The sequence below is a fragment of the Pelobates fuscus genome, chromosome 2 (assembly GCF_036172605.1).
Source record: "Pelobates fuscus isolate aPelFus1 chromosome 2, aPelFus1.pri, whole genome shotgun sequence".
In the NCBI taxonomy this organism is placed as follows: Eukaryota; Metazoa; Chordata; class Amphibia; order Anura; family Pelobatidae; genus Pelobates; species Pelobates fuscus.
The window spans coordinates 36,493,247-36,520,622 of record NC_086318.1 but is presented as its reverse complement, the minus strand read 5'-3'; the positions used below and the strand labels follow the sequence as shown (position 1 = coordinate 36,520,622).

At 42.4% G+C, this 27,376-nt stretch overlaps 1 protein-coding gene across 1 annotated transcript in view; it reads left to right on the top strand.

The window, feature by feature from the left end:
- LOC134586132 (uncharacterized) overlaps positions 1–27,376 on the top strand; it is a 153,579-nt gene that overhangs the window by 47,471 nt on the left and 78,732 nt on the right. The window contains exons 6-10 of the mRNA XM_063441641.1: positions 5,868–6,009; positions 14,474–14,658; positions 16,218–16,359; positions 19,368–19,559; positions 25,381–25,939. Of these exons, the coding sequence (XP_063297711.1) occupies positions 5,868–6,009; positions 14,474–14,658; positions 16,218–16,359; positions 19,368–19,559; positions 25,381–25,939 (1,220 nt within the window). The remainder of the gene's footprint in view (positions 1–5,867; positions 6,010–14,473; positions 14,659–16,217; positions 16,360–19,367; positions 19,560–25,380; positions 25,940–27,376) is intronic.

The window sequence follows — 27,376 nt, the reverse complement described above, 5'->3', positions numbered from 1 at the left end:
TAGAGGTCCCCAATTTGTTTCCCGTTTTTGGAAATCCTTTTGTTCTCAATTGGGCATCAAATTGAATTTCTCTTCTGCCTATCATCCCCAGTCTAACGGAGCTGCTGAACGCACCAACCAAAAGATTGAACAATATTTGCGTTGTTTTGTTTCCGAACACCAGGACGATTGGGTCGGTCTGATTCCTTGGGCGGAGTTTGCACATAACAATCTTGTTTGCGATTCTACTCGCTCTAGTCCCTTTTTCATGAATTATGGCTTTCATCCTTCCATTCTTCCGTCTGTTTCCTCTTCCCAAGGGGTACCGTCGGTTGATGTTCATGTTGCCAATTTGAGGAAGTTGTGGGATCAGACTCGACAAATTCTCCTTCATAATTCCACGTTGTTCAAACAACACGCAGACAAGCGTAGAAGGGCGGCTCCGGTGTTTGCTCCAGGGGATAGGGTATGGTTGAGTACCAGAAACATTCGCTTGAAGGTGCCTTCTATGAAATTTGCTCCGCGTTACATTGGCCCTTACAAGGTTCTTACTCGAATTAACCCGGTTACGTATCGCCTTGCTCTTCCATCTGCCTTGCGCATCCCTAACTCTTTTCATGTTTCCTTGTTGAAGCCTTTAGTTTGTAACAGATTTTCCTCCGCTGTGTTCTCTCCTCGCTCTGTTCAGGTTGAGGGCCAGGAGGAGTATGAGATCAACTCCATCCTTGATTCTCGAATCTCTCGGGGGAAGTTACAATATCTTGTTGACTGGAAGGGATATGGTCCTGTGGAGAGGTCTTGGGTGGCTCAGGAGGATGTGCATGCTCCTCGCCTCCGCAGGGCTTTTCATGCTCGTTTTCCGTCTTGCCCCAGTTCCTTCCGCCCGGTGGGCGTTTCTGAGAGGGGGGGTACTGTCAGGGTACCTGTTGTCTCTACCTCGGAGGAGGTGAGAGACTTAGACATCCGCCCTCTCAGAGGGGTTGAATCACTCGTTCCTCGCGGTCCTCTCGGCCGTTTGCACGCCGGCCGCGATCTACCCGCCTCCTTTTGTGACGTGGCGCTCAGTGGCCGACGTCATGACGTCAGTCCGTTCCGACCTGTCAATCAAGTCCCGAGCACCAATCAGGACTCGTCGGGGGCGGGATCATCAATTTAGAACCAGGGTATAAAATAGGATTTTGTGTATTGGTTCATTGCCCTGTCGTGGTTCTAGTTAGTCTAGTCACTCAGTGCTCTTATTACTATTTGTCTCTTTGGTTCTGACCCGGCTTGTATTGTTCTACTCTGCTTACCTCTATTATCCTTTTGACTCGGCTTGTCTCTCGCTTACCTGCTCTCTCGTTCCCTCGACCTCGGCTTGCCTCTGACCATTCTTTGCTTACTCCTTACGTTAGTCCGGCCATTCTAAGGTCTGGTATACGTACCTAGCTCCTGTTTGTACTCTGCGTGTTGGATCCCTGTCCCGATCCTGACATCTACCATGCTCCCTTGCGGTTCCCACAATCCCCAGCAGCATCCGTGCTGGGGATTGTGGGAACCGCGAGGGAGCATGGTAGAGAGACATGCTCCTCCCTCCCCCTTCAGCCCTCAGCATTAACAGTGCTGCCGGACCGGCGAGGCTGCAGCGTGCAATGCGGCCTGCCCCCTGACTCCTCTCAGGTGGGTGGGGGGGATGGAAGTGGGGGGGTGAATAGAGAGAGAGACAGAGGGGGGGTGAATAGAGAGAGAGACAGAGGGGGGGTGAAAAGAGAGAGAGAGAGACAGAGGGGGTGGGGTGAAGAGAGAGACAGAGGGGGGTGAAGAGAGAGAGAGACAGAGGGGGGTGAAGAGAGAGAGACGGGGGGGTGAAGAGAGAGAGAGAGACAGAGGGGGGTGAAGAGAGAGAGACAGAGGGGGGTGAAGAGAGAGAGAGACGGGGGGTGAAGAGAGAGAGAGACAGAGGGGGGGTGAAGAGAGAGAGAGACAGAGGGGGGTGAAGAGAGAGAGACAGAGGGGGTGAATAGAGAGAGACAGAGGGGGGAGTGAATAGAGAGAGAGAGAGAGAGAGAGAGAGAGAGAGACAGAGGGGGTGAATAGAGAGAGAGAGAGACAGAGGTGGTGAATAGAGAGAGAGAGAGAGGGGGTGAATAGAGAGAGAGACAGAGGGGGGTGAATAGAGAGAGAGAGGCAGAGGGGGTGAATAGAGAGAGAGAGACATAGGGGGTGAATAGAGAGAGAGTGACAGAGGGGGGAATAGAGAGAGAGACAGGGGGGTGAAGAGAGAGAGGCAGAGGGGGTGAATAGAGAGAGAGACAGAGGGGGGTGAATAGAGAGAGAGAGAGACAGGGGGGTGAATAGAGAGAGAGAGACAGAGGGGGGTGAATAGAGAGAGAGACAGAGTGGGGTGAATAGAGAGAGAGACAGGCGGGGGAGAGTGCCACAGGGAGAGGGGGGAGAGTGAGACACAAGGGGGAGAGAGGGGCGAATAGAGAGAGACAGAGGGGAAGGGAGAGTGCCACAGGGAAAGGAGGGATAAAGAGACAGAGGGGGGAGAGTGAGACACAAGGGGAGAAAGAGGGGCGAATAGAGAGAGACAGAGGGGGAGGGAGAGTGCCACAGGGAAAGGGGGGAGAAAGAGACAGAGGGGGGAGAGTGAGACACAAGGGGAGAAAGAGGAGTGAATAGAGAGAGACAGATGGGTTGGGAGAGTGCCACAGGGAAAGGAGGGAGAAAGAGACAGAGGGGGAGAATGAGACACAAGGTGAGAAAGAGGCGTAAATAGAGAGAGACAGAGGGGGAGTGCCACAGGGAAAGGAGGGAGAAAGAGACAGAGGGGGGAGAGTGAGACACAAGGGGAGAAAGAGGGGTGAATAGAGAGAGACAGAGGGTGAGGGAGAGTGCCACAGGGAAACTCTAGCCCTGGAGCTACGGGCTAGTGTTCACTCTCACCACTGTTACCACCAGGGATTCCTGGTGGTCCAAGTGGTGAGAGTGAACTCTAGCCCCATACAAACACTGCCCACACACACCATACACATTCACACACTGCCCCCCCCATACACACACACAGACCCCCATACACACATTCCCCTACACACACAGCCACCCATACACACATTGCCCCACGCACCCTACACCCTGAACCTTTCACACACATTGCACCCCTCACACATTGCACCACTGCTCCTATACCCTACTACAGCCCCATATCCCAGCAGACCCCAGGTAAGTTGTCAAACTGTACTTAAACGGTTTGACTACTTACTCGGGGAGCGGGTCCCGGCACTCCTGGCACCATACCCACTACACAGAGCAGTAGTGGTTATTGTGCATGGATTATCAGCACAGTCATAATCCTTTTTACCTGCTGTTCTGGTTTCTGAGTTATTTATGTACCGAACTGAACTGAACTCACTGTTTAATGAATACAAACTAGTGTTTCAAAAACATTAGGTATAATACAGTTATGTTATTTTTTTCCCCTAAAATTCAAATGCATCTTGAACTTGATATGGGGTCTGTGTTTCATATTAAGTCATGTTTTTAATATATAAATGTGGCGGACCACATGGTACCCAGACTGGGTACCTCCACCAAGCACGCTCCCTAGCTTTCGCCGGGACACCGTCAGCAGTCCAACCCTTTAGCCGCCGCAACTTGGCCGGGGTCTCGCCGTCACTTCCCACCCTGGAACAGGGTCCTGGATCCAGCTTCTAGTGATTAAAGCTCTCCTGCAGAGAGTATAGCTGTATAGCTGGTACACCCAAACACTAGTCGAGACTGAGTAAAGGGTGTGAAGGAACTGGTTTATTATGGCCAAGTTGCCTGCTTTTATAAACAGCCCCCAGCATGGGGTCTCCATTCAATGCAAGACAAGCCCCTCCAATAAATCTCTTTGCCCAGGAGATAATTACATTAAATCCTTGTAAACTAATTATCTCCCAGGAACAGAGAGGCAAACAAACATAAAAATACCCCAAAACATCATAAAATATATAATAACCACACAATAGCGCTCACATCCATGCAGTCTAGGGGAAACGTCACTGTGTTAAAATTATGACTGGCTACACACAGGGTTCTATGCCCAAAACAGTTCCAGGGTATTTGGTGCTTTGGCCAGTCAACTTTCGGGAGCTCCTGAGTCTGAAATATAGTGTGCTCCGACTGGTTCTTATGTAGCATTTGTGCCCCTTAGTCTCAGGCTCCTTCTGTCACGATTCGGGGAACCCAACACGCTAACACACACACACACACTCAGAAAAGGTGCAGTACCGGACCTTAGAGTGGCCGGGCTAAGCACACACAGAATAGTAAGGAGACAAGCCGAGTAAGGGGAACCAGAAGACAGAATAACGAGAAACAAGCCGAGGTCAAAGGGGAGGAGAAAGTCACAAAGTCAGATTAAAGGAACACTATAATCACCTAAATTACTTTAGCTAAATAAAGCTGTTTTAGTGTATAGATCATTCCCCTGCAATTTCACTGCTCAATTCACTGTCAGTTAGGAGTTAAATCACTTTGTTTCTGTTTATGCAGCCCTAGCCACACCTCCCCTGGCTATGATTGACAGAGCCTGCATGAAAAAACAAAAACTGGTTTCACTTTCAAACAGATGTAATTTACCTTAAATAATTGTATCTCAATCTCTAAATTGAACTTTAATCACATACAGGAGGCTCTTGCAGGGTCTAGCAAGCTATTAACATAGCAGGGGATAAGAAAATCTTAATTAAACAGAACTTGTAATAAAGAAAGCCTAAATAGGGCTCTCTTTACAGGAAGTGTTTATGGAAGGCTGTGCAAGTCACATGCAGGGAGGTGTGACTAGGGTTCATAAACAAAGGGTTTTAACTCCTAAATGGCAGAGGATTGAGCAGTGAGGCTGCAGGGGCATGTTCTATACACCAAAACTGCTTCATTAAGCTAAAGTTGTTCAGGTGACTATAGTGTCCCTTTAACAAGCCAGAAACACAAGTTTGGTATCAATACTAGTAAGCAAAGACCACAACAGGGCACTGAGAGACAGGAAAGGTAAGTAAGTATATATATCCTTATCTTAATTCTGATTGGATAACTTCCAATCAGAATTAACAATCACACGTGGGGGATATCTATACCCCCCACTGTGATTGTTGCACTGTAGCTTTAACGCCGAGTCACGTAAGTGACCCCGGCGTTCAGATAACAGTGCCGGCTCCCAGCGTGCAGCGTTAGACATGCTGCCACTGGGAGGAGGAGAGGAGGACGCGAGTGGCTTGTCAAGAGGAGAGGACGCCGCTCGTTGACCGGTAAGGGGAGAGGGGACCGCAGGCGGCGACGGACCGAGGGTGAGTGCTGCGAGAGGATTGCAGCCTCCCCTCACAGCTGCCCGCGGAGCCCTGACACCTTCCTTCCAAAAAATGCTCTCCTGGTGGTTTGCAAAGTCATTCAAAATCCTGGATCAAGTTGTCCGATAGCCGCACGGTCACCTCTTGCCAAAAATAGTTCAATAACATTCACGGCTTAGTCCCGCTGAGGTGACCGAGAACCCATGAAGTCCTCATGATGAATTTAGTTCCATGACAATTGCAGCTAAGTACCGCTGATGACAATTCGTGGGTTTCTTCATGCAAGGGAGCTAGTGTTCAGTTCCATTAAAAAAAAGGGAAAGTTCCAAATCAGGGGCACCCAGTGAAAGGTGGCTGGGGAGGTTTAACTCCCAAACAGGGTCTTTGAATTCGGCCCATAGTCCTAGGGCAGGAGGCTAGCTAGCAAGCTCCTCCAGGAGCACGTGGCATAGGCACAATAAATATGTATCACATTTTGAAAAGGTATTTATACACCATTGCATGTCTTAATAACTTATCCAATTTGAACTAATATATTTTGATGACTAATTATCATTTCATCCTTCTTGTTTATTTTAGGAGGAAGCCAATCCCAACTCCTTTTACCATGAAGCTAATTTACTAAGTATCATCGTAACTTTATTTACTGCAGGAACAGAGACTACAGCTTCCACAATACGATGGGTCCTTTTGTTCATGACAAAATACCCTGATATACAAAGTAAGGCTACGATTTTCTGTCTTTATCAATACCTTTTTTGCACAACTCCATAACTGATGGAAACAGTTTTTGCAATTCAAGAAATTCCAAAAGAAAACACTGATACAGTTATGTGATTATCCATTTGTGCTGAAAAAAAAATAACTGAGCTTGATGTCTACAGGTGCACCTTACCACTGTAGAGCAGACTGGCTAAACCTGGGTCTCTAAAACGTTTACATATATTACCAAATAGCTATATGTCAAATTCAACAGATATTCTCTTCTCAGCATGGCCTCATATCTCCAAGATACTAATGATATAGTATATAGAAGGCGCTTAAATAAAAAAAATATTTTGGTGTCAGTATACCTTAAATCTTTGAGCTGTTAACCACTATCTTGTGTAAACCAAAAAAACACTTTGAAAACATCAAAAAAATATAGAATTATAGTGTAGCGCTTAAAAATACAAAAAATGTAAAAGATGTGTGCAGAATATTTACTATTTACGGTGTCACAACACCGGTATAGTGTGCTTGAAAATATCTATTATAACATATGCACTTTAACCACGGCGGGTATATTGCATTTACACTTTAGCACAACAATTTGGACATTAAGCACTTTATAAGGATTGTTTTCATATCGCCAAGAGCTGGCATTTTGGAGACAGAGTAGAGTGGAGATGGCTCCTTAAAAGGTCTATACAAGAAATAACACTGAGCAAGTTCAAAATCTACCTACATAAAACCAAACAGGAAAAAATATATATATAATATATATATATAATTATTATTATTTTACCTTCTTACCTGGACCATTCTCATTTAAGTGATATGTTACCTAGGTTACCACTTGGACTTCCGGTTCGGCTCTTTTATGCCAAAATTTCCTGAACTCACCTTGCTCCAGGGTTGTATTACTTGCCTCCATGAAATCGACTGCTCTCCGTACCAACAGCTGCCTCCAGCTGCCGGTTGCTTCCTGAGTCCAGTCTTGCTGTTTAGCAAGGTAACACGAGGTGTTCTGTTTGGCTCCTTTTGGAGCTTTCATGTCTTACCGGCATTCGCTGGTCTGAGGATTTTTTGGATTTCCCCGTAATTCGTATAACCGAACATTCGCTTAGCCATTTCACTTTTCTAAGGGTTCTAATTATTCAGCACTTTGCCTCTTGCATTCATATACTTAAGTCCTAATATATGCATAATTATAATTATGTTTCTTGTTCAGATATTTGTTTTTGTTTCCCCTTGGCATTCAAGTTATTTTGGGCTCTGGTGAAGGGGAACTTTAGACTATTCATGTGTTTTATTTGCCATTCAGTATGTTCCTTCTGAACGGTTGAGCATTGCTCAGTTCGTGAGAAACTCTCAGTTCTTCAGATAATTGTAAAGTATGTTTATCTGGTACTTTTTTGCTATATATTGAATCTGTACTTTTCTAGGGGACAAATTGGTATGCTGGGGTTCTCCTGATTTTCATTTCGCATAGTTCAGAAGTCTTGTTCTCTTCATTTTGGGTGCCTGGTTTATATTCGTTGATAGATCAATTCACCTATTTTCAGGGGCTTATCTATTAAAATAGGTTTCCTGGCTGGCTTATAAATTGCATATTAATGGGGTATGCTTACACAACAGTTTTCTACGTTCTTTATTATTTACAGGTGATACTCGAAAAATTAGAATATAATGCAAAAGTTCATTTATTTCAGTAATGCAACGTAAAAGGGGAAACTAATATATGAGATAGACGCATTACCTGCAAAGCAAGATAGTTCAAGCCGTGATTTGTCATAAGTGCAATGATTATGGCTTACAGCTCATGAAAACCCCAATCCACAATCTCAGTAAATTCGAATTTTGTGAAAAGGTGCAATATTATAGGCTCACAGTGTCCTACTCTAATCAGCTAAGTAAGCCATAACACCTGCAAAGGGTTTCTGAGCCTTTAAATGGTCTCTCAGTCTGGTTCAGTAGGAATCACAATCATGGGGAAGACTGCTGACCTGACAGTTGTGCAGAAAACCATCATTGACACCCTCCATAAAGAGGGAAAGCAAGTTGGATGTTCCCAAAGTCCTGTACCAAAGCACATTAATAGAATGTTATGTGGAAGGGAAAAGTGTGGAAGAAAAAGGTGCACAAGCAGCAGGGATGACCGCAGCCTGGAGAGGATTGTCAGGAAAAGGCCATTCAAATGTGGGGGACTTTCACAAGGAGTGGACTGAGGCTGGAGTCAGTGCATCAAAAGCCACCACACACAGACGGATCCTGGACATGGGCTTCAGATGTCGATTTCCTCTTGTCAAGCCGCTCCTGAACAACAAATAACGTCAGAAGCGTCTTACCTGGGCTGTTGCTCAGTGGTCCAAAGTCCTCTTTTCTGATTAGAGCAATTTTTGCATCTCATTTGGAAACCAAGAACCCAGAGTCTGGAGGAAGAATGGAGAGGCACACACTGCAAAATGCTTGAAGTACAGTGTGAAGTTTCCACAGTCTGTGTTGATTTGGGGAGCCAAATGTTGGTCCACTGTGCTTCATTAAGTCCAGGGTAAACGCAGCCGGCTACCAGGAGATTTTGGAGCACTTCATGCTTCCTTCCGCAGACAAGTTTTATGGGGATGCTGACTTCATTTTCCAGCAGGACCTCCTGCCCACACTGCCAAAAGCACCAAAGCCTGGTTCAATGACCGTGGGATTACTGTGCTTGATTGGCCAGCAAACTCGCCTATGGGGCATTGCCAAGAGAAAGATGAGAGACATGAGACCGAACAATGCAGAAGAGCTGAAGGCCGCTATTGAAGCATTCTGGTCTTGCGGCGTGGCTGATAGCTTCCATGCCATGCTGCATTGAGGCAGTAATAGCTGCAAAAGGGGCCCAAACCAAGTACCAAGTCCATATGCATGCTTATACTTTTCAGAGGTCCGATATTGTTCTATGTACACTCCTTGTTTTATTGATTGCATGTAATATTCTAATTTACTGAGATTGTGGATTTGGGGTTTTCATAAACTGTAAGCCATAACGCGAACGCGAACTTCTGCAAATGTTCGCGAACCGGGCGAACCGCCATAGACTTCACTAGGCTAGGCAGGTCCCCCCTATTGTTAATTTTAGGGCCCCCACCCGCCGCTCAGGGGTGGGGGCTGGGGGGGGACAGTAGGTCCCCCTTATTGTTAATTTTAGGGCCCCCACCCGCCGCTCAGGGGTGGGGGCTGGGGGGGGACAGTAGGTCCCCCCTTATTTTTAATTTTAGGGCCCCCACCCACCGCTCAGGGGTGGGGGCCGGGAGGAAGGACAATAGGTCCCCCCATTGGTATTTAGGGCCCCCACCCGCTCAGGGAGGGGGGACAATTTTTTTTTTTTATCAGTGAGCATCCACAGGCTGCTCACTGTTTAATAGACATGCCCCTACTCGCGGTATTGCGAGTAGGGGCACAATTTACTAATACTAAGTAATTTTTACTTAGTATTATTAAATTTGGCCACAAAAAAAAATAGGGGGTGGACCGAACATCGCATATGTTCGCCATCCGTGGCGAACGCGAACACGCTATGTTCGCCAGGAACTATTCGCCAGCGAACCGTTCGGGACATCACTACTCATAGGTATACATATTAATTTTACCATGGATCTCTAAAAGAATAAACATAGGAGAATTCTACGGAGAAGTATTCTGCTGACCACTTTTGGTATGTGGATTATCTTCTCCTATTTTTCTCTCTTGATATTCCACTACTTACTTCAATTAGTAATTTCTGTATTTACTCCTATAGATGTATACTTTTCCTGCATCTATACTTTTCTGTCATGGACTACGCTTTTACTTATTACGGTATGTGCCTTCTCCACTCACTTTAGCCCTTGCAGGGTCAAGCCCATGTACAGAGATAGAGAACTGACTGATAGGTTCAGGTGCTGGCCTCTAGTTTTGTGTCTGTTAAACTTACAAACCAGCGAGTCCAAAATACCTACCTGACCACAGAGGTTTGCCCATGGCCCTACTTCATAGTTATAGCCCTGCACACCCTTCTTTAGGGTCCTAGTAGGGATACACCTTTCATGGGCATGCATGTTGATTCTTTTAACGTCACTGAGAGGCCAACTCCCCACCACAATGTTTTGGTGGCTAGAGCCTCTCTCTGCGACTTGGCAATTAACAGGGCCTCATCTATCATGGGGTAAATTAATTCTTCGCCTAACGGCACTAAATAAACCAACCAGTTCTACACGTTGATATTCAGTTGTATGGGTCATTGATTATTTATTTTGTCACTTTTTAGCATGTCTCAAGCTTCTGAACATGAAGACTCTTCCTGAAAACCCAGCTAGCCCCTGCACTCCCACACATCCCAGTTCCCCTGCTGAGTCACTCAGCCCTGCTACTACCGGGTTCTTGAGGTCATGGACTGTACCTAAACTAACCACTGAGCTGTGCAGAAGTTGCATCCCCTTCCCAGCCACTGCAAGGAAGGTAGAACTCATTAGGCTCCTATTCACCCAGTCCAATGACCCCAGACCCTGTACGAGTTCTCACGGCGGTAGTTTTGATGGCATAGGGGAAGTGCAGGGCCTCCATTAATGATCGGTTGACAGTGCTGGAAATGGCTCACCCTATTCCCCAGGCCTCCGCAGCTATTCCAGCGGAGGTTACTTCCCCCACCGTGGCAGTCTTACAGAGTAGTTTGAGCACGGATTCTCCCCTGGCCTCTACTTCTCACATTGTCACACCTGCACATTTGATCCCCACCTCCATCAGGTAAGACATTCTTGAGGGTAAGGATGTTAACTTAGTCTCACTGCTAATTGCTTTGCATGACATTGTAGAGAACAGGACTTAAAACTATGGGGATGTATCAGTGGTGTTTAAGGCTATGGGCCCTAGACTTAATAAGAAACTTTCATACTCACTTTCATACTCGCCTTTGGGCTTTACAGGGACGTCATATGTTCCGTGTACCCTCAGAGGCAGGAGAAACTGGATTTCTACCTACTCAAGTTGGTGGATATAGGGCACAAGTGAAGGAGTTTTTCTTTTTATGACTATCACAAATCGGTGTCTGCCAAAGCCATGGCAGCTTTGACCCAGTTTAATGTTAAAACCGACTGGAGTAACTTGGATACAGAGCTGTTTTGCAGGCATTTTGCCGACTTGAAGCCCCTTGCTTGTGCAGTTTGTTCATCTTCCTCCCACTCCTCAAACTTGTGCCCCTCCAAAGCCGATCCATTCACATCCACAACCCCTGCACATACCCATCACTTTCTTGGGGAAAGCACAGTTGTACAACAATTTTAATGCTGGTACCTGCAATTACAGTGCCTGTCGATTGTTGCACATCTGCTCAATATGTCTAAGGGCACATGCAAAATCTATGTGCCCCTCCAAGATTTTTCCAAAGAAATGACTTACGGAGGTTAATTTGGACAATCTCAGATATCACTTACGCTCATACCCCTCACCGCACTTGGTGGAATTCTTGGTGTATGGTTTTTCGAAAGGTTTTCACACAGGTCTCATGGGACTCCTCTCAGGCACACTGGAATTCTCCAATCTGTTGTCAGCCTATTCCGATCCCTCAGCAGTAGATACTCTACTGGACAAAGAAGTCAATCTAGGTTTTGTATTAAGCCTCTTCTCCCAACCACATTTTCAGGCATGGCGCACGAACCCCATTGTTTCTCAAATCTTCTGATAAAAAGACTTAATATTAATATTTTGGCTCCTTATTCTTCACATACATCAACCATAAATTCTCTCATCCCTGCAGAAGAATTCTCCCTCCATTACACCATTGTCGATAACGCTATACAGGCCATTTTACACATTGGTAGGCACTCTTGGCTTAGCAAAACTGACATCTCTATTGCTTTCAAGCTGCTCTCAATCCACCCGTCCCTGTGGCGTTAAGTTTCACGGTGTTAAGTGGAGGGATAATTATTACTTTTGAACTAGACTTACTTTTGGTTCCAGGAGCAGCCCAAAACTGTTATTTTTACAGAAACACTCTTTTTGCTGCTCCTTAATGTCGTTCGATGTCACACGGTGATTCACTACCTCAACGACTTCTCCTGGTAGAAACTTGTACACAGACATCTCAAAGTATTTTCAGCACAAATGCCTTTTTTTTTTTACCACATTAGGTATCCCTATTGGCCTTGGCCTGCTGAGATGGCCTTCAAGGAAACCTCTGCCCTGTTTAAAATTTACCCCATAGTTGCAGCTGCGCACACTTGGGGTCAGCTTTGGACAGGAAAGGCCATTAGATGTCTCTGCAACAACGTTGCGGCATGCACAATCATCAACAAGGATGCATTTGACCATTATGAAGTTAGTCCGAACTTTGACTTGGCTTGCCGCCTTGTACCAATTTTATTTGTTCTGTGAGCATATTTCAGACATTAATAATAAATTGGCAGATGCACTTTCATGCTCTCAATTTCAGGTGTTCTTTCAGATTCACCTCACATCAGACAGGCTCCTGTCCAGAGCTCAGCTATTCCAACAGCTTGTGAAGGGTTAGCCAGTCTTCTGTCTTACTCTTGGTCATTATCACGCTCTGCAGTCTCTGATAACACAAAGATTGCTTATGATAGGGCTTTGTCAGTTTATCAAAGGTTTGCCATTGAATTTCACGTCCAGGAGCATTTCTCCATAGCTTTTCTTCTTTTTGCCACCTTCACCTTAAATTAGTACACAACACGATCAAAATTTATCTCACAGGGATTCAACATCCCATACTCACCACTTATACCAATCACACACCTTTTCTCATGTCCTATCCCATTTAAAAGTATATTATGGGGTATCAATAAAACAGATATAACCCCTTCATCCAGGTTACCGATCAATGACCAGATATTCCGAGCCCGCTCTGAATTACTTGACACACGACTATTCGACAGTCCTACAAATCAAGTAATTAAAACCGCTATTTATATAGCATTCTACGTTTTTTTTGAGACCCGAGAGTTTACAGTAGCTAAATAGACAGACATCATCTCCAGCTTAAAAATATCAGAGATCACTAAACATCAAGATCACTATATACTTTCTCTATAGACCTCTAAAACTCACCGAACTACTCATCCATTCGCTATACTATTTAATTGAGAACCAGTGGTGCCCAGTAAAAAATACTCGACTCCTACTTACCCACACCCAGTCATGTGACACACAAATCACCACTACTCTCACTGCAAGGAATCCTTCTGATTACTTCTAAATTCATATTCTACATTAGAACACTACTCCTGAGATTGGGTTTCGATACGGCATAATTTTCAGGTCATTCATTTAAAATAGGGGCAGTTTCAACAGCTTTCAGCACTGACACTCCAGTGCATATTATTAAAATATTGGGGAGATGGAAATCCTCAGTCAACAATCGGTATATACCTTATCCCGAGAAAGATATGAGGAAAGCTTTTAAACGTTTGGCATTGTAAATTTGATGCAATAAAGTGTTCTTCTCTGATACCTTTTTGCCCTCTTTTATTACAGGCCTACCCGTACGTTGGTTACGGTACACCCTAACCAACTTTGCATTAACCCGAATCACGTATATCACTATTATTATGTTTCTGAGCACTATTAGGCCTGCATTTGTGTGAGGAGTTTTAATCTATGTTATCCTATAAAAAACCCAATTACACTCTTACATGGGCAGTTCTCGTTCAGGTCATCCCACCCACCTAATCCCTAATACTTTATTTATTAATACCATTACTCTTGGTGGGGCCTCTTTTATTACAAACCTACCCACACATTGGTTACGGCACACCCCAACCAGCTTTGCATTAACCCAAATCACATATATTACTATTATGTTTCCGACCACAAAAAATAAATATATATATATATATATATATATATATATATATAAACAGTATATATTTAATACACTGATTATTGGTTACTTAGCACTTGTTGGTAAGACCTGTGATTGCATTTCTTTCTTACTTGTGAAAAGAGGATAAGAGAGAGGAAAATAAGCCAACATACATAAAACAATAGCAATATCAAACAAATGTACAAAAAGTGAGACTACAGTGAAAAAAACATAGAAAAATTAAAATGTATGTTTTATTCTATTTCTGTACTGTTCACCCCATGTTTCAAATATATTCATGGATCTTTTTAGTAAAAATATTTGGAGTTTGTAAAAAATATGCATTTTAAAATTTGGAAGTTATAAGTATAATAATAGTTATGTTCATAAAGAACTACTGATCTGTAAAATTGGTGGCTACTCTTATCACTGCAGATGCTGGTGAGATACATTTCCCAGAATTCTCAATCAAGCTTCAGGTTCAACTGTACTTTAGTAACTATGTAATTTATTTTACATTCTTCCTAATTCAGTTGACTAAATATAGGAGGAAAATGAAGTTTAAAATGGGAATATAAAAAGTCTTGTTTTTAGACCATTAATAATATTATGGTTGATTACACTTATCACTAGCCTTTTAAACTTTTATTAGAGCGTGTACATGAAGAAATTGACAACGTGATTGGGACATCCTTACCCAAATATGAGCATCGAGTTAACATGCCTTACACCAGCGCTGTCATACACGAAACACAGCGCCGTGCAAATATTGTGCCAATGAACCTTCCTCGAGAAACTACAAAAGACATAATGTTTCAAGGTTACCACCTACAACGGGTAAGAATATATAGTAACATAAATTGAGTCATTATCCATTGTGATGCAGTGTACATACGTGAAAATGTGACTAATAAGACTATTCACAAATGTGAGCATTCAAAGTTATTTTTAAATTAAGCGTCAAAATAGCTAAACTGAAAAAAGTCAACTATGCGTTACGCACAGTTACTCTGGCCTTAAATTTGAAATATCCTTTTGCATACTTACTTCAGTAAATAACCCTGTATGCTTTGGCAAAAGATCGGGATGATCTGCTATTGGGGCAAACTCTTTCAATGTAGAAAAATATTTACATTTTGAGTTGTCAAATTAGGTGGCTTGATTTTTTTCAACATCTAGTTACCATTGTCTGTTTATATTGGTTTACTAGAATGTTCAGTTCGCTAAATTACTATCTTTTCAAATATACTAAATTACCTTTGAATTGATCTGGATTATTCCTAATGACTCTAAATATCACAATAAGTGCTTAGGAATGCAACCGATAGATACATCCTCATCTATTTTCATTGAGAACAAATCGTTAAAGTATATAAATTAAATAAATAGGAGCCACTCATATTTCCTTTTAACTTGGATGAATCTGGCAATATTGTCCCTCCTTGTTTCTCACACCACAATCAACAGTGTATACGTTAAACAATGCTTGGCAGTCCACGCACTCCCATTCCTGTCTGAACCTCAGTTTCAAGGGATGAAAGTACATTATTTCAGGGAAGGACCAGCTTTTTGGTCCTTTTTAGTTACTTCACCTAATGTGTAGTGGGTGAAAGGTGGACAACACAGCTCTCACAAAAAACTATGGGATGGAGACAAGGACAAAATATCCACTAGCCAAAACCCATTGGCAAGTGCAAATTTTGCCCCAGTAAGAAGCAATTTACCCTAGTGAGTGTGACATGGATTCTTCAGGTTTGTAGTGGGGAGTCATATTTAAATCCTGGCTAGAAGCGTAAGACTTAAAATTATAAGCCTTAATGGGGAGGCATACAATTGATTTAACTAAGGGGTAAACATGCATTATGGTTTTTATCTTCCCATTATCCATGTGTTTTGAGTGAGAAGATCATACATGATTAATCATAAGCAGGGGCGGTGCAAGGATTTTTGTGTACATAGGCAAAGATGCATTTTTCCGCTGCCTCCCCCTTAAACAAATAACATCTTCACCTGTGTGCCTCTTAACCTCCCTTTTGTGTTTCTTATCCCCTCTTGTAAATGACTTATCTCCTTTAGTGTATCTTATTTCATATTTTCCACCTTGTGTGCCTTACACCTCCCTTGTGTATCTCTTACAACCCACCTTGTGTGTCTCTTATCTCCCCTTTTTGTATGACTCTTACATCCTCCCACATTTTGTGTATCTTACTCCTCCCAGCCCCTTTGTGTGTCTAGTTTTCCCCTTGTAAAGCCCTGCTGTGTGAAACAAATAATGCAGAAATAAAATTAGGATATACTCTGACATTTGTTCAATTGTGCATTAAAGAAAATTAATCAGTAAGAGATTTTATATCAAACAAAGCATGAGAATTTACAATTAACCATGTTTTATTTAGGGAACCTATATTATTCCATTGCTTGAATCGGTTTTGTATGACAAGACTCAGTTTGAAAATCCTGAATCTTTCTGCCCTGAACATTTCCTGGACTCAGATGGAAGATTTGTCAAGAATTCTGCTTTTATGCCATTCTCAGCAGGTATTATTCATCATTAAATTTAACAGAATGCAAGAACTGATAGAACACAAAACAAAACACATAAATGGTTATTTACCATCAGAACAAAGATAAGGAGTGCTTAGTGAAGAATAAGTTTCCATTTTTAGTTTCGGCTGATGGTTTGTTGGATGAAGGCAGGTCTCGTAATGTTTACTTTAAATTTAAGTAGCTTTAAATTCCTGATAATTCTCACAGTAGTAATCGAAATTTTAAATGTTTGGCTCAGAAACAAAACCAGCAACAGAAAAAAGCAGAAAGGCCAACAAATATTATCCATGCTTCGTATGTCACACTTTGATGGTGACATACGTGGTGATATATATTTTCTATTATCCCATAGAGGGTACACATAATATATGATAGGAATAGAATTGTGCATTCAGTTTCAAACAAATTACGATCCGTCCAAACAACGGTTGGACAGTTTTGTTAATTAGAGTTCTTCCCATGGCGCCAAAAAAGAGATGATTGATGGGAAAAAGATGAAATGATTGTTAGGAGACAGCAACACAATGTTGATTTTATTACAGTGAGGGGAAAAAAATATTTGATCCCCTGCTGACTTTGAACATTTGCCCACTGACAAAGAAATGATCAGTCCATAATTTTAATGGTAGGTGTATTTTAACAGTGAGAGACAGAATAACAAAAAAAATTGAATGTCAAAAAAGTTATACATTGATTTGCATGTCAATGAGTAAAATAAGTATTTGATCCCCTATCAATCAGCAAGATTTCTGGCTCCCAGGTATCTTTTATACAGGTAACGAGATGAGATTAGGAGCACTCTCTTAAAGGGAGTGCTCCTAATCTCAGCTTGTTTCCTGTATAAAAGACACCTGTCCACAGAAGCAATCAATCAATCAGATTCCAAACTCTCCACCATGGCCACGACCAAAGAGCTGTCCAAAGATGTCAGGGACAAGATTGTAGATGTACACAAGGCTGGAATGGGCTACAAGACCATCGCTAAGTATCTTGGTGAGAAGGTGACGATGATGCGATTATTCGCAAATGGAAGAAACTCAAAATAACTTTCAGTCTCCCACAGTCTGGTGCTCCATGCAAGATCTCACCTTTTGGAGTTTCAGTTGATCATGAGAACGATGAGGAATCAGCCCAGAACTAAATGGGATAATCTTGTTAATGATCTCAAGGCAGCTTGGACCATAGTCACCAAGAAAACAATTGGTAACACACTACGCTGTGAAGGACTGAAACCCTGCAGCGGCGCAAGGTTCCACTACTAATCTACTTCTTATTCACCCACAAGGTCCCCCTGCTCAAGAAAGCATGTGTACACGCCTGTCTGAAGTTTGCCAATGAACTTTTGAATGATTTAGAGGAGAACTGGGTGAAAGTGTTGTGGTCAGATGAGCTTTTTGGCATCATCTCAACTCACTGTGTTTGGAGGAAGAGGAATGCTGCGTATGACCCCAAGAACACCATTCCCACCATCAAACACAGAGGTGGAAACATTATGCTTTGGGGGTGTTTTTCTGCTAAGTGGACAGGACAACTGCACCGCATCAAAGCGGCGATGAATGAGGCCATGTACTGTCAAATCTTGGGTGAGAACCTCCTTTCTTCAGCCAAAGCATTGAAAATGGGTTGTGAATGGGTATTCCAGCATGACAATAACCCAAAACACACTCAAGAAGAAGTACATTAAGGTCCTGGAGTGGCCTAGCCAGTCTACAGACCTTAATCCCATAGAAAATCTGTGGAGGGAGCTGAAGGTCCGAGTTGCCAAACCTCAGCCTCGAAACCTTAATAACTTGGAGAGGATCTGCAAAGAGGAGTAGCACAAAATCCCTCCTGAGATGTGTGCAAACCTGGTGGCCAATTACAAGAAACGTCTGATCTCTATGATTGCCAACAAGGGTTTTGCCACCAAGTACTAAGTCGAAGGGGTCAAATACTTATTTTACTCATTGACATGCAAATCAATTTATACCTTTTTTGACATGCGTTTTTCTGTTGGTTTTTTTGTTGTTATGCTGTCTCTCACTGTTAAAATACAGCTACTATTAAAATTATAGACTGATCGTTTCTTTGTCAGCTGGAAAACGGTCAAAGTTAGCACTTTTTCCCTCATTGTATATATATATATATATATATATTGCAGTACACTGACTGGCCCATTTTCTTTCCCTCTTTCTCTTTTGGTTCATTTGGTTCGGTTATCGGATCCGTTTTTTGGTACTGAAGTTCTGCTGAGCTGTATTGACATACGGCCACATAGAATTTTCTGGTGGTGCACAGGTCTACATTTTATATGGTTTTCATGTTTGCTTCACATTACAAAATAGCAAGTTACACTTTTATAAACTCAGTGTAACTTATTAGTAGACTTGTGCATCTGATTCAATTCAACAGGCACAGCATTTTGGCTCATCTGAATTTAACCAACATGGCAGTTTGGCTCGTCTGAATTTCATCTATGCAGACAATTCAGGAAAGCCTTTTCAGATGAACCAAAAGAGTGCAAAAAACTTGCTTATACTTCCAAACATATACATTTGGCAGTACAGTGATACGCTCATTTCCACAGCCTTTAAATGAACCTAATTCCAGTCGGCATTCAGTTGACTAAATTCCAACCAAGTAGTTTGAATATTCATAATTATGAGCATTTGGTTACTTTTGAGCATTCAATAGCTTATATTAAGTGTTTAGTCCTGTTGATCTCTGGTTTGTTTCTTTCTCAAATTCTTTGCATAGGAAACATTAATCAGAGCCAAAAATATAATTAGGACGAATTTCAAACCACCAGATATTGTTTGGATGAATCGAGAATTGATTTGACCAAATCAAATTTGTTTGCAATGCACAGGAATATTAGGAACATATTATCCCAATATATATACATTTAAAATATATAGATACATATAATATATACATACAAAATATATATATATATATATATATAATGAGTACGTAATCATATTTATTTTCATTAAAATACCCTTTTCATCAATTTTCAGGAAAGAGAGTCTGCATAGGAGAAACACTTGCAAAAATGGAGTTATTCCTCTTTTTTACCAGTCTCATGCAAAGTTTCAGTTTTCATCCAGCTCCTGGGGATTCTATAACTGAAATCAAGCCAGCAATTGGATTTACTACCCCTCCAGTAGCTCAAAAGATCTGTATTATATCTCGCTCACAAGGAAACCAAAACCATTAAATTGCATCTGACACATAAAAGTGAAATGTATACACTTTATCAACAATAAAGTTTTACTTCTGCTTTATGCTTACTAATTTGTTAGCAATATATATATATATATATATATATATATATATATATTTATTAAACATAAATTGTGTTTATGTTAAATATATATACATTTAACTACAGTTACACTGGCTAGTAAAAGGCATGCATATATAAATGTGTTTCACAATTCTCACAGCTAAATCACCGGAAGCATTGTGAGATTGCACCATAATCATAGTGTTCTTGGATATATTTAATGCCGTCCAACAATGGAAGATATGGAAAAGGTACAAATAGGTGGGTGGGGCAAAAGAGGGCTTCGACTACCGCCAATCAGTTAGGGAAAAGGGTGTCATTACTCTTGTTGTCACAAGATCTTTTACACAAAGGAAACAAACTTGATATGACTAAACAGAATCCCTAATTCAGGATGGAGCTTTCTAACTGTGGACCAGGGAAGGATTAGGAACCCACAGGGCCCTATGCAGGTTACTATTTTGGGGTCCTCTTCATTCTTTGTATCAATATGGCAAATGGGACTCAGCTTGGTCAAGTATCTTGATGGATTCTGAAGCTACTGTCTGTCCCTTAGGAGCCTAAGCAGCCACCATAGATCAACATATGATTAATCCAGCTATGTTGAGGACACTTGAGAGATATGGTGCATGCACATCCCAATTAACAGACTGGATATTGCATATTCATATTTGGCAACTGCATATGTATAAATGTATGTATGTGTATATTTCTGCTCATAATATATTGTGTTTGAATCTGACTGTATAGTGAGTTTATGCAGCTGTGTAAATACATGCAAGGTTAAACATAATGTTAGAAGTGGTTAGGGTAAAGGAGAGTTTAAGATTATAGAAGGATTAATATTAGGTTTAAATTACACAGGGTGTTTAGTGTTAAGAAAATGACCAGCTTTACTGGGGTTAAAGTTGTAGTTTAACGCCTGTTTTTGAAGAATTACTTGTAAAGTACTCACCTTCCTATGTCTTCTGTAGACAAGTCAGATTGATGATATCAGAGAGGCTGCTGGTGGGCAAATAGGAAGTGATCCCTTCCACCTCCTGTCCAGCCTCACACACACGCTTGACAAGGCTTCTGTGCAGGCCAAAACGTTGCTCTTTGTTCCAATAAATCTGCTTTGTGTGATATCCTGAGTACCTGTACCTGACATTCTTCATATCTGCTAAATTGGGATTTACCAACCCTGGGCCAGAAGTATCTGGATTGTGTGAAAGAGTGCGGGACATTTTTGTGTATACTACCAGCCTCACACACAGACAGAAAAGCTGGAACAGCATTGAGTTTTACACTCACTGTAACTGTTCCTGCAGGGCAGCTATTAAGGCTGACTGGACTACAGAGGACACTGGTCCGGGCTCCTGGTAGTTATCTCTCCACACCAGCCTATTTAAGAGGCTTGCCTAATGGGAAATCCTGTACTGGGTGAGAAACTAAAACAGGCATTATTCAATAAATCACACATAAGAAGGGGCACAATAAATAAATAAGATAAAGAAATAACTTGTTTTTAAAATATCATTAGGGTTGTGAGAAAGTCCACTGCTCTGATCATAAAATACAATCAAATATAAATAAAATAATAAATTATTATTATTTTTTTGCCAACTTTGCACAAGTTTCCTATGTAGTCAGTAGTTTTATTAAAGGGGAACAGAAGACGGGGCATCTTCTTGGTACCAAAATTAGCAATAAATAAAGGGAATCCAAGGTGCTATTAACATAAACACAGTGCTGTTTATCTCACCTGAGCAATCAAAGATATATAGAATGTGTCCACAACTGTTAGTGAGAGTACAAACAATAGATATATATTTACCACATTTCCTATATTGTTGAAAAAAGTAAAAATCTAAACAAATTGACAAAAAAGGCACATCATAGACATGTATTTTGTACCTATAATACAAAATACATATCACTCCTAATGGATTACTCAGTCTTTTTAGAGCCTATTATAAGTCAGCTCTGGCACAGGAATATATTGTATACTGCAAAACAGGGACCTCGAGACCAGAGTCTACTCCCACTCCTCATCATGGTAGTTTCCAAGAACCGCTCAAACCACAAGGAAGGCAGATAAGACATTTATTGAAATAATGAAAACATATAGAACAAACAAAATAAATAGGGCACAACGCGAGTATATATGTGTCTGGTTGTGTATGTGTGGAGGGAGCTGCTTGCAGTGTGTTGTGTGCATGTGGTCTTGCTGTGTGCATTGTGTTCACAGTCAGGTTTTGTGGTGTTTGTGAGGGGTGATTGTATAAGTATAATAATTACTGTCTGTGATGTGGGGTGGTGCCTATGGGTGCCTGTGTGTTTACAAGGCTGACTATGGCAACATGGTTGCAACAGAGTGAGTATGACAGGTTGAGTGACCGAGTGAGTGGGAAAGGTTGACTTAACAGAGTAAGTGTGACAGGGTGAATTTTGGCAGTGTGACTGGGTGTGAGGGGTAAGTGAGTTGTGTGATTGTGGGTGAGGAGTTAATGTGTGCAATGACTGTGACATGGTGGTACTCTCTTTGAGCTGCAATGGGATGTCTGAGATTGGCCAACCACATAAAGTCTAGGTGGGGGAAGAATAGGATGGATTGCAAAGGCGGCAGACAAGAGATTTGCAGCTTTTACAAACTAATTTAGACATAACTTCCGCAAATTTTTTGGACTTAGATATTTATATTGGGGGGCATGCAATACAAACCAAAACGTATTTCAAACAAGTTGATTTAAACAGCTACATAGAAGAGAGTAGCTGTCAGTTTTCTCTGTGACTACTTAACCCCCTAAAGCTCAAATGCCGAGGATCAAGAGAAATTGCTCAGACAATCAAGATTTTAAAACACAGGCACTTAGGATTAAAAAATATTTTTTAACAGAAGGGTTACACTTCTAAATAAAGGATACATTTTTAAATAAAGCAATGGGGGGGTCCATGGCCTGAACGCTGAAGCGGATGGTTGCACTGCACTAGCACTCCGCTCCGAGATTAGCCCACAAAGCGACTTAAACCAGCAACAGTGACTAAACACCTACCTCCACTTGCCCCACAGGCATGGCACAACAAAAGGGTAAGAAAATTCCTGAATGGGGGATAAATCAGGCTTTTTCACAGCGCGATCGGCGCCAAACAAAACCCAAGGCCAGCATGAGGCAGACCAAGATGGCTGCGGAGACGACACTCTCCCCCTGCAAAACTCATCCGACCCAGGGAATCTCCCTGTGACACAAGAAATCCTGAGAGCATGCCTGGAAGAAATGTCTGATAAACTGCTGAATAATATTCAAGCATTGGTCACTGCACTCAGTAAAGACATCCAGGAGCCGGGCGAAAGAACAGCCCACGTGGAGCACCGCATGGGCGAATACGCAGAAGCCCACAATGATCTAACAGACCATGTTCAAGCCCTGGAAAAGCAACTCACCTCAGCCCAACTTAAACTATTTGATCTTGAAAATAGATCACAGCGGCAAAACTTGAGAGTGCGGGGAATCCTGGAATCAGTAACACAAGCGGACATACCTGAATTCTTAACAGGGTTTTTCAAGAGCCTTATACCAGACATGCCGACGGATATGATACTTCTTGACCGGGCTCACCGTGTAGCCAAGCCGAAGTTCCTACCCACAGACACAGCAAGGGACACACTGACTCACCTACATTACTATCACATCATACTGAAAGCTGCAAGAAACCGCACAAACCTTCCACCACAATATAACCATTTATAGATACATGCAGACCTATCAGCAGCCACCCTACAATGGAGAAGGGACTTTAAGGAGATCACTGACAATATACCCTATAGATGGGGGCACCCGCTAAGCCTGATTATACAGCGTAATGGAGCCTTCACCCACGCGACAACATTAGAAGAAGGATTAAAGGCAATGGGGTTTACCTATCCGCAAACAGCCTGGTCATGCAACCTCACCGCAGCAGATAGAACAATAGTGGAAGAAAGCAAAAAAATAACTCATCCATCAATTTATTATATCCAGACATGGGTGTTACAGATTAAGGACTGAGAAGCGATGCTTCCTGATTGTGGACATATTCATCTGGTATCAGTATACAATTCCCCATCCCATACAACACATCCCACACACCTCACACTCACACCTGCAAGCACAGAGAAAACCCCCTCAAAAAACACACACAGATTCATTACATATGTTTATATTAACTAAAAAAAAAGGGCTGTCTTGTTACTCTTAGCATTTAAGATCAAGGAGGATGCAGACGAGCCAAGCACCTGAATAATTGCACACACGCTAGACACTCACCAGACACTCCTTTAGCCACCAGATAAATTTGGCCAATGACCATGTCACTAAAGGTCTACCACCCTCCTATTTGCCAAAGTTAACACAAGTCAGGATGAATGTATTATACAACCTGACTTGACTTATAAGCTCAACACCTCTTCAAGTCTGTGATTTAGGTTTGTAATATAAAAAAAAAAAAAAAAGGATTTGCAGAATTGTTTAGAAATGTTTTAGGGCTAGTCGCCTACTATATTTTGTTTATGTCTTTGAAGTTGCCAACCTCCATAGTACCTACTCAGTGTACTCAGCCCAATTTGGGCTCCGCGGTACTAACTGCACTGTTTCTTCTCTTCACTTTTATAACCTTTTTACCTTCCCTCCCTCACCTAGACCAACCTAGACCCTATGAGGGGATGTCTCCAAGTGAGCTTCAGAACCGTTACAGATGTGTAGAGGAAGGACACGACTCACCACGGATACAATCCACACGGAAATTCCACAGCTTGTGTATGCCTTAACTGCAAGTATACACCCCACTGCACCACTAGTTACATACATCACGACAGACTCACCTCCTAGGCCATACAGAAATATTCAGGGGAAATACAAACCTTATGCTTCCAGCAACATGAACAGCACCTCACCCAGGCCTTCCCTTTATGAAAATATATAGTCACAATGTCAGGGGTCTAAACATCCCTGTTAAACGACACCTCCTATTACAAGACCTTCAAAAATCCCAACATGATGTAGTGTGTCTCCAAGAGACACACTTCACCAAATCACCCTACCTTAATCCCCTCGCGTACCCACATCAATATCACGCTACGGCAAAATCCAAAATGAAAGGGGTCTCTGTGTTAATAAGCAACTGAGTAGCATTTACAGAACACGACCTAGTCATAGATGGGGAAGGCCGCTATATCATACTAATCTGCACCATTAATGATATCACCTACACCATAGTAAACGTATACGCACCCAACTTAGAACAACGCAACTTCCTACACAGAACACTAGCTAAAATAGCGCCTATCCAGAAGGGAAAGTTGATAATATGTGGAGATTTTAACCACACTCTAGACCCCAGCTTAGACTCATCAAAAGGACCAAATACACAGGGAGGAACCCCAGCCAGGAGACAATGCAAAACATATCAGAAAATACTAGATGAACATAACCTTTATGACGCATGGAGGGTCCTACACCCCACAGAGAAAGACTTTACATTCTTCTCCTCAGTCCACAACTCCTACACCCGCATCGACAGGTTCCTCACTGAGGGAAAACACTTAACGCAGGTATTCCATTGTTTCATAGCGACAATTACGTGGTCGGACCACGCGCCCATCACCATGGAACTAAAAGACAAATTTGAAAGCCACAATAGAAGCCCTTGACCTTTGAACGAAACACTATTACACGATAAAACATTCACGAAACACATAAAAGACACGCTCACAAACTATTTTAAAGAAAATACCACACCAGAGATTGCTGCGGAATCCACCTGGCTAACCCACAAACCGGTTATCCATGGGGAACTGATAAAAAGAGCCCACTACCTCAAACAGACGTCCCAAACCCAACAGGTCACCTGGTGCAAACAACTGCATGATCTTAATAAACTAAACCAAACAAACCCAACCCCAGAGTTAAAAAGCCAAAACTCAGAAACACAGAACAAGATACAGACTCTAGCACGTACCAAAGTAGGATACTCACTAAGAAAATTAAAAGCCACACACTACTCTCAGGGTAATAGAGCGAGCAAGATACTAGCTCAAAGACTTCGAGACAGACAGGCCATGTCCAAAATAGCACACATAGAGGCACCAAATGGAGACAGAATAGTTGCTACAAAAGCCATAAGCGACGAATTCACCACATACTATGAAACCTTATACAACCTTAAAAATGACCCACTAACGCCCTTAACATCCCCCGCATCTATTGATGACTACTTAAAGGATGCCCACTTACCAACCCTCTCACAAAAGGGGATGCCCTCTCAGTCCCCATCACTCAACAAGAGGTAAAGGACACAATAAAAACCCTCCCCACAGGCAAAGCCCGGGTCCTGACGGATTCGCAAACACATACTACCATCTGTACGCAGATATTTTATCCCCTGCACTAACTACCTTATTCAATAACCCCATAGATAAACATTAATTACCCACAGAACTCCTGCAGGTACATATTACCACCCTCCCCAAACCAGGGAAACCTCCAATCACATGCCCAAATTTCCGCCCGATCTCCCTACTCAATAGAGATGCCAAACTATTTGCAAATCTTCAAGACAATATCCTACCAGACCTAATACATGACGACCAAGTAGGGTTCGTAAAGGGCAGACAAGGCTCAGATAATACCTGCAAGGTACTAGACCTCATGCACAGCTCTAGAAAACTAGGAGTGGAGGGCCTCTTCGTGTCCCTAGATGCGGAGAAGGCCTTCGATAGACTAAACTGGACATTTCTAAATAGAGTACTGCACAAATTCGGCTTCCCTTCGCAATTCATAGCAGCAGTAGATGCCCTATACAGCATGCCAACCGCACAGTTCCTATATGCAGGATTCCCCTCTCGGAAAATAAACGTTACCAATGGCTCCAGACAGGGATGCCTTCTCTCTCCTCTGCTCTTTGTACTGGCCTTGGAGCCACTGGCCTCCAAAATTAGATCGGATCCGAACATCCATGGAAATCCCCTGGGCGTCAAAGAATATAAATCATCTTTGCAGATGATATTCTTCTCACTCTAACACAACCGCTCATAACCATGCCCAATTTAATGCGACAAATTATTCTCTTTGGCCACTACTCTTACTATAAATTAAATGTCTAACAATAGGAGTGGAGAAGGAAGCTAGAAACAGGTTAAAAGACATTTCCCCTAGATTGGAGGTCAGACCATTTAACATATTTAGAAATTAAACTCACAAAAAAACCTGCAGGACTCTTCCACGCAAACTATGTAAGGCTCCTGAAAGATTTTGAAAATACCATGAAATCATGGGAGGGAAAATTCCTCTCATGGCTGGGGCGCATAGCGGCAATCAAAATGTCATTGCTATCAAAATTACTATAACTTTTCAGAACACTACAAATACCCCTACCCCAAACTTACCTCAAATCAGTCACCTCACTACTCCTGAAATTCACATGGCAACAATAAAAATGCTGTGTAGCCGCTAAAATCTTATACAGGCTGGTGGCAGACGGTGGTCTGGGTGTCCCAAATTTGCATATATACCATAAAGCGACATTATTGAGCAGGGGAGAGCCTCGTGGGGGCGGGGCTCTTTCTCCCCCTCCCCTTGTGTGTCTCTCTCCTTTCTCCCTCTGTTTCTCTCTTCCCCTCTGTCTCTTTCTCCCCCTTTCCCTGTATCTCTCTCCCCCACATCTCTCTTCCCCTCTGTCTCTTTCTCCCCCCTTTCCCTGTCTGTCTCTCTCTCCCCCACATCT